At 41.8% G+C, this 8,176-nt stretch overlaps 1 protein-coding gene across 1 annotated transcript in view; it reads right to left on the bottom strand.

Moving 5' to 3' along the window:
• Appbp2 (amyloid beta precursor protein binding protein 2) overlaps window positions 1–8,176 on the bottom strand; it is a 90,374-nt gene that overhangs the window by 37,009 nt on the left and 45,189 nt on the right. The window contains exon 5 of the mRNA XM_004643017.2: window positions 1,924–2,092. Coding sequence (XP_004643074.1) covers window positions 1,924–2,092 — 169 coding nt within the window. The remainder of the gene's footprint in view (window positions 1–1,923; window positions 2,093–8,176) is intronic.

Below are 8,176 nucleotides of genomic sequence, written 5' to 3' on the forward strand. Positions count from 1 at the left end.
TCTCACCAGCCCCCTTTCTTTCTTTTAAAAAAATATTTATTTATTTATCTGATACAGAGTCTCACTACTGTAGTGATCCTGCTGTTTCAGCCTCCCCAGTGCTGGCATTACAGGAGTGTGCCACCACGCCCAATTTCAGGTTGGCATGATATACCAGAGGTTCCAGTGCCCTCATGGCATGTGGTACCAGGGACTGAACTCAGGTCCTTGTGCTTGCCTGGCAGGCACTTAGACCACTGAGCAAATCCCCCAGCCCCTTTCTTTGTTTTTTGAGACAGGGTCTCACCATGCAGTGAAGACTGGCCTTGAATTCATGGCAATGCTCTTGCCTCAGCAGCTTTCTGAGCACTGGGATTACAGTTACAGGCGTGCCCTACCATGCCCAGAAGCCTTCGCCCATGCCATTCCTTCTGCCTAGAATACATAAGCCCCTCCCCTAGCCTTGTAACTCACCTAACTGGTCTTTCAGGTGTTAGCCCTTGACCAGGTTTCCTGTATTTTCCTTCCTCTATGGTAACAATAATATCTTATATTTTAATTGCCTTTTGAGTGTTTACTTTGTGTTGGCTATTGTTCTAAGCACTTTATCTGTATTAACACATTTAACTAAAACAACAGTTCCACCAAATATGTACCATTATTACAGGGGACTGAGTGCAGAGAAGTTAAGTGACAGGCAATGAAGTAGCACCTAGCTATGAAATGGGAAGCACATAAAACCAGTGTGGGTGTATTGGGCATGCTTGTAACCCCAACTACTCAGGGGAGTGAGGTGAAAGGAATGCAACGTTGAGACCCGCCTGGGAAAATGAAGCAAGACCCTATCCGAAAAGAATGAAACAAAACAAAAAACCCTTCTATACCAGTGATTAGCATGAGAAGAAAAAGGTGAATTATTTTGGGTTGTGCTCACTGCTATAAAGAAAACAATATCATGAAGGGATTATAAGGGAGAAACAGAAAACATCTTAGAAAATAATAATTTATTCTCTTGTGTAAGTTTCTTTTTCTTCCATCTCAGTTAATAGCTATTTAGAACTGTAGTACAAAAATGAATAGAAGCTACAATCACACTGAGATTTAGATTTGCTTACAAGACGCTAAATAAGCCTATTTTGTTCTCAAGTAATCAGACGCAGTCTTCAGAACTTGGTATATGTTAATACTGTTTTGAAGTATTTACTGTCCTTCCCTATTCGCTCGTTTTGGGAAGACACCCTTCCCTTCCAAATTAAAGACCAGTGCAAGGCCAGGGGTGTAGCTGAGCTCAGAAGCGGACCCCTCGTCTGGGTCAATCCTAATCACTACCATGCCAGCCCTGCATGGCCACCTGATACAATACGAGCAGGAATAAAATGGGTCATTTCTGGGAGAAAAGTGCAAGAGCCAGCTGTGCTTCTCATGATGTTCCAGCCTCTAGGTCTGTAATGTTCCAGGTACTGTGCTACACCACTGCGGGATGTCACCAAAGTGCATATACAATAACTAGAGCTATCCGAACCACAAGCACGGAGGACATCTTTATTGTTCCAGCCACTGCTATTTTGGGACTGATACTGCTTCAGTATGTCCTATCCTGACTAGTAACAACTTAAATGATAATCCTTTACACTGCATCCTCAGATGTGTTTCCCTGCAGTTATCAGTGGGAAATTGATTTACAGCTGAAAGAAAAAACTGTCAAAATTATCCAAGCAACATCAAGATTTATTATTATTATCACTATTATTTTGTCTTTTTTTGAGGCAGGGTCTTGCTATGCAGTGCAGGCTGGCCTTGAACTCACTTGGTAGCCCAGGCTGGTCTCAAACTTGCAATCTGTAACGATCCTCTTGCCTCAGTTTCGGCATGAGCACTGCATCCAGCTTATCCTGCTTTAGAAGTATTTGGCAAACACAAAGAAATACACCTTAAAACACTTACCTCATCATAGTGACTTTTTGCAAACAGGAGGGCACACAGTTCCCCATAGAGTGCAGCTTTGTTTGCCTGTTGGCCATGCTTTGACAGTTTATCCATATATGTCTGTGCTAACTTAAATGTTTCTTCACCCAAGTGATATTTGCAGTTTCCATTTCGTACATGAAGTAACCTGTAAGACATAATAAGCAATCCTCTATTCCTGACAGTTCAAGCATGGTGGCAGATCTAAACTCTGAAAACCACTATACAGCCACCTATATGACAACATAAATGCAAGAAATGAGGCAACATCAGAAAAAACTGTCTGGCCCAAATGGGTTGGTCAATGCCTTATACTTTCTTTCTTTCTTTTTTTTTTTTTTAAATATTTATTTATTTATTTATTTATTTATTTATTTATTTATTTATTGTGTGTGTGTGGCCAGCTCAGCCCACCAGGGGGCGGGGTTGGCTGGCATGTGGTGCTGGGGGATTGAACCGTGGTCCCTGTTCTTTGCTTAGATTGTTCTAAGTAGGTGGTTTAGACCACTGAGCCATCTCACCAGCCCCAAAAATGGAATAAGGGTTTTTTTTTTTTCTTCCTCAAATGCTTTCAGGGCACTTTTGGCCAGCAGGAGAGTTGTGAGTTTCGAACTCCAGCAACCTGAGGCTGACAGCTTTGTGGAAGCAGCCACTTAAAGGACTGAGCTAGGGCCAGGCCCCCCTATTAATTTATTTATTTGTGTGTGTGTATGTATGTGTGTGTGTGACCAGCTCAGCCCACCAGGGGGCAGGGCTGGCTGGCATGTGGTGCTGGGGGATTGAACCGCGGTCTCTCTGCTTTAAGCTTGTTCTAAGTAGGTGCTTTAGACCACTGAGCCATCTCACCAGCCCCCGTGATTGAGATTTTAAATTCCTCTATATCTCTTTGACTCTGCTTCATGCGATCTATTTCTTTCCTGTATTGCTCATTCAAGGAATCGGTCATTTTTCTAATCTCCTCTATTTTTTTTTTTTTTTGGCGGAACTGGGGATTGAACTCAGGCCCTTGCGCTTGCCAGGGAAGCGCTTATTCCAATGAGCCATCTCCCCGGCCCTATTTTTTTTTTTTTAATCAATGTCTTCTTTTGAAGCAGTTATTAATTCTTTTACTGCAGTTTTTTTTTTTTCAGATTGGGTTTCCTCCCTATGTTTCTGTAGTTGATTCTTTACTTCAGATGCTATGAGTTCTGAGAATTCTTTTATTTCAGAAAATTCCGCTCTGAGTTTCTCTATAACTTTCTGCTGTTGCTTATTTACTATTGACGCTATTAATTTGTACATTTGAGCTGTGCTAGTTAAAAGAATTCTGCTGAATTCCTCTATGACTTTCTGTTGTTGCTTATTTACTATCGACACTATTAATTCATACATTTGAGCTGAGCTAGTGTCCTCTGCACTTGTTCTGGGTAGGCATTGGGTTTCCTCCATGTTTCTGCATTTGATTCTTTACTGCAGATGTTATTAATCCAGGGATTTCTTTTTTAATTTGCAATTCGAGTTCCTCTATACCTTTCTGCAGCTGTTTCTTTATTTCAGAAGCCATTGATTATTCATTGATTTCAGCTGTGTGATTCCCAATTTGTTCTGTGGTAGTGTCTTCTGCATTTATTATGGGTGGGCTTGGGGTCTGAGATTGCATTTTGTTCCTTCTCTTTGGCATTTTGTGTAGCACTGTCTTCTGATCTTTGTTGTAGAGCTTTGGTGCAGTTATAACCTTAGCACCTACTGAAGTTCAGGTGAAGATCTACAAAGTTTGGATTTATCCAGCTGTGCCTGGCTTGCGTCTTCGCTGCTGTGCTCAGCTCCTTCCTGCTGCTGCCCTTGGGAGTGAACCTGTTGTGCCCCTCTGGCAAGATGTTCTGCTCCTGGACTAGCTGGGTGGTTCTATCCCCTTCTCTCTCTGCAGGGATTGCAGCTGCAGGGTTTCACCTCAGGCCTGTATGCCAGGCCTGAGCTGAGTCTGGAGGGGACAAAGTAGAGTAGGGGGGAGAGACAGCTCTCCCACACACTCACTGGGCCTGGGCTAGGACTGGATCTGAGGATCCCCAGAATGTGGCAGAAATTTTCACTGGGAGGCAGGGTGGGGGGGTGCTGCAAAGTGGTGGGGGTTCCCAAGGGGTTGGAAGAGGGTATCACCCACGCTGCGCCTGGGCTGGGACCGACAGGTCCTGCCAGTGCAGGGTAGCTGGAAGCTCTCCCACACACTCACCGAGCCTGGGCTAGGACTGGATCTGGGGGTCCCTAGAACATGGTAGAAATTCTTATGCGGCAGATGGGGGTGTGGGGTGCTGCAGAGTGGTGGAGGACATCCCAAGGGGGTAGAAGAGGGTCTCACCCACGCTACGCCTGGGCTGGGAACAGCAGGTCCCGCCGGTGCACTAATATTTATTTTAGTATGCCACATTCATTTTTTAGAGCTAGTAGGAATCTCAATTTTTAGGTGGAGGAATTGAGATCATTTACATGTATTGTGGTGATAATTATATTTGGTTCTAATCTTTTATTCTTATTTTAACTTATTTATACTTATTTGCTATATTCTCTTTGTTTATATCTAACTTGATCACACTTCTCATTCCTCCCACCCCCCTATTCCCACCGTTCAAATTTGGAAGATCTACCACATTTTCCATTATACAAGTCATTATACACTCATCCTTAGCACTGTTGTTTGATCATTAATGATCTCATTCCTACCCCACTCACTGGCTGAGGATACAGCTAAGAGCACAAGCGCCGGTCTGGCAAGTGCAACGTCCCAAGTTCAATCCCTGGCAAGACTCTGACCTACCCCACTCACCAACATGAGACCTTTGTAAGACTTAATAGTTTAAAAGCAGGCTATCATATATGCCTAACAGAGTAATTTGAATATAAAAACATGCGCCTCCATCTTCCACCTCAAATATTTTTGCCAACTGAATAAAAACTTATCAAATTTTAGGAATGTACATGCAATACTTTAAAGGCTATAAGTCTTTTAATATCTAAATGATGGGGCTGGAGAGATGGCTCAGTGGTCTAAAGCACCTACTTGGAACAAGCTTGGCTTGGCAAAGCACAGGGACCGCGGTTCGATCCCCCAGCACCACATGCCGGCCAGCTGCGCCCCCTGGTGGGCTGAGCTGGCCACACACACACACACACACACACACACACAAAAAAAATGTAAAAAAAAAAAATCTAAATGACATTTTGGAAACTTCTTTTTCTCTTTACAATTTACAAATACAATTTTCTTCAAATATTGACATGCTTTTTATATATCATTGCAGCTACTCTGGAATAACCTTGAGTTAGTTTCAGATAAAACTTTCAGAGTGAAACTTTTACTGTCTGAAAAATTAGTCAGTTTGATCCTGTGGATGACATCACCAAAAATTTTCTCTCACACACTTATAACCCCAGCTACAAGAGGGGATGAAGGAGGAGGACAGAAAGTTTGAATCTAGCCTGGGTAACTCAGTCAGATCCTGTTGCAAACTAGAATAAAAAATGCAAAAGGACCAGGAATGTAACTCAGTGGCAGAGCATCTGCTTAGCACACAAGAAATTCTGGATTTGATTCCCAGTACTACAATAAAACAAAAACTTTTCCAAAGCTACCAGCAATTATTTGCAAAGTACAGAACTGCTACACTTTTTCATGGCTCCATGGCAAGCAGATGCAGCCATGACATCTACAAATGAACCACTGGTTGGATCAGTTGATGGCTTTTGGACCTCTGGCTGAGCTTAAGCTGCCCGGGCGAGGCCTGAGCCTGCAGCACTCCAGCCCGGTCTCCGAGTGCTAAGGGTACACGTGTGAGCCTCCAAGCCTGCCATCGAAAGTTATTTCTGGAAGTAATCTTGAAAACCTAGTCAGTGGAGCTGCAGTACCAACACAACTCTGAGGTCCCAGCACTCAGGAGCCTGAGGCAGGGGGTATCTGCGAGCTTAAGAGGAATGGGCTTACTTAGTAAATTCAAGTCTAGTCTGAAATGCACAGGGAGACTATCTCAAAAAAGAAAAAAGTGAAGATATCCAACACTGATAAGGTCATGTCCTCTAGAATAATTCCAAATCAAACTTCATTACTTTTTCTTTCTAAAGTGTAATGGTCCTAATGCTTTACAACCACACCTGACATCCAAATTTCATTTTTTAAAACAAAAATTCTGCCATGTGGCTGCTTCTATAAGCTCCTTTACGTTAGCACTAACCTAAGATTCAGGTTAACATTTCTTTCCCAAATAGTTCTTTGTTGTTTAAAACAATGTATCTAAAGGAACATCACATAAAATGTGAGAATTTGAGAGAACTCTTCATGCAATGGTTTTTGGTAAGGAAAAAAAAAATAAACCTTATCTTAATGTTTAAGAACATGTGGTTCTGGAGAATTTTAGTTTTACACTACTTATAAAAATTCTTTTATCTCTAGTTTGCAAAAAAAGAATTTTTTTTTTTTTTTGCGGAACTGGGGATTGAACTCTGGCCCTTGCACTTGCCAGGAAAGTGCTTATTCTACTGAGCCATCTTCCTGGCCCCTAAGGAAAGAGAAACTCCCCCCCCCTTTTATGTGGCTAGAGAAACCCCTTGATTTTCCTCAGATAAGATGCATGGTAGTATATTGAGTCTTGGTATAATCAGAAATTCTTTCTTTTGCTCTAAAAGTTGGGGATATAATATTTTCTTTTAGCAATTGGGCTACTGCTATAGTCTTCTATTTATCTTCAGATTTAAGAAAATTCAAACCACTCAGTTCTCTTTTAATCCAGATTTAAATTTTTCATAGAATTCCTTTTTTCATTTAAAAACAGTAACAAAGAAAAAGTATTGAGTAATCCATATCCATGATTTACAAATAAGTAACAGAAAAGGATTTTTCTTTTGTTTGGCAGTAATGCTGACTGAACTCTGGACTCACACACCAGGCTACACCTCTAACTCCCTAAGCTGTCCACTTCACCCTTGGGAGAACAGGTGTGCGACACCACAGATGGCTGGAAAAGGATTTAAAGTACGTTTGCTGTGTCCCAGCCTCAGAAACCCAAAGGCAACCCCTGCTCTCTTAGGTGACCTCAGACAAATCATGCTCACATGGATTGATTAACCCGAGGAAAAGCTGGAAAGGGGGCTCAGGAGGAGCCTTTCGGTTGTCAACTTCCCAGAAAATGCACTGCTACAGTCCGTCCTCCATATCTGAGTGTTCTGTAGATAGAAAATATTTAAGGGCAAGAGGGAACGGGACTTAGACAGTTCCATTTCCACTGTATTAGGTACTGGTTAAAAGCAGAGAGGATGTGCCTAAGTTACATGTAAATGCTATGCTATGAATAAAAGGGGCTTGAGCATCTGTCGGTTTTACTGTCCATGGGAGTCCCATAATCACTCACTCCAGACACTGAGGAACAACTACACTCTCCATAGTAATCGTGGTCATTTCTAGGCAAGAGTTTATGCACAAATTTATTTTCCTCCTTATGGTTTTAGGGAATTTATTTGCAGCAGATACCTATAAGCAGAAAAGAAAACCTATTAAACTGAAAGTGAATAGAGGGAAATAGAGTCTGCAAGGAATAAGAGAAGACTAAGAAAAGGGTACCAGGGTTAACCACAGGAGGTCAAGAAGGCTTCCTGACATTTATTCTTTCACTGCCAGCCTGAGATTAGAAACTGTTTGTAATACTAAATTGGAGAACACACTCTTATTCTTGCATCAGGCTTAAGGTTCCTGGGATTGGCTAAAGGATTTCATTAGCATCTATTCTGCAAAACAGTTCCTTTTCAATTTAACAAAACATATAATCAATTAATACCCCAAATTTCCTTCTACCTAAAAAAAGCTAAACTGAAAATTTTAATATTTTTTCAAATAATACTAAGTAGGAGGCCAGGCATGTGCCTTTAATCCCAGCACTTGGAAGGCAGAAGCAGGAGGATTACTGTAAGTTTGACACCAGCCTGGGTTACAAAGGGAACTCAAGGCCAGCCTGGACTACAGTGAGGCCATGTCTCAAAACAAACAAAAAAACTAAGTAGGTAACACATACTAAATACACCTGTAATGACCAAAAGCTTGGCAAGTATACCTGTGCAATTCTTAAGATGGCCAGTATCATTCATTGTATTGGCTCAATAATCCCTTCTGTCTTTCTTTCTGTTTTGGTACCAGGCATAGAACTCAGGACCTTGCGCTTGCCAGTTCCCTTCCTTTCTTCTTCTTCTTCTTCTTCTTCTTCTTCTTCTTCTT

The sequence above is a fragment of the Octodon degus genome, unplaced genomic scaffold, assembly GCF_000260255.1.
Source record: "Octodon degus isolate 3935 unplaced genomic scaffold, OctDeg1.0 scaffold00164, whole genome shotgun sequence".
Taxonomy (NCBI): Eukaryota; Metazoa; Chordata; class Mammalia; order Rodentia; family Octodontidae; genus Octodon; species Octodon degus.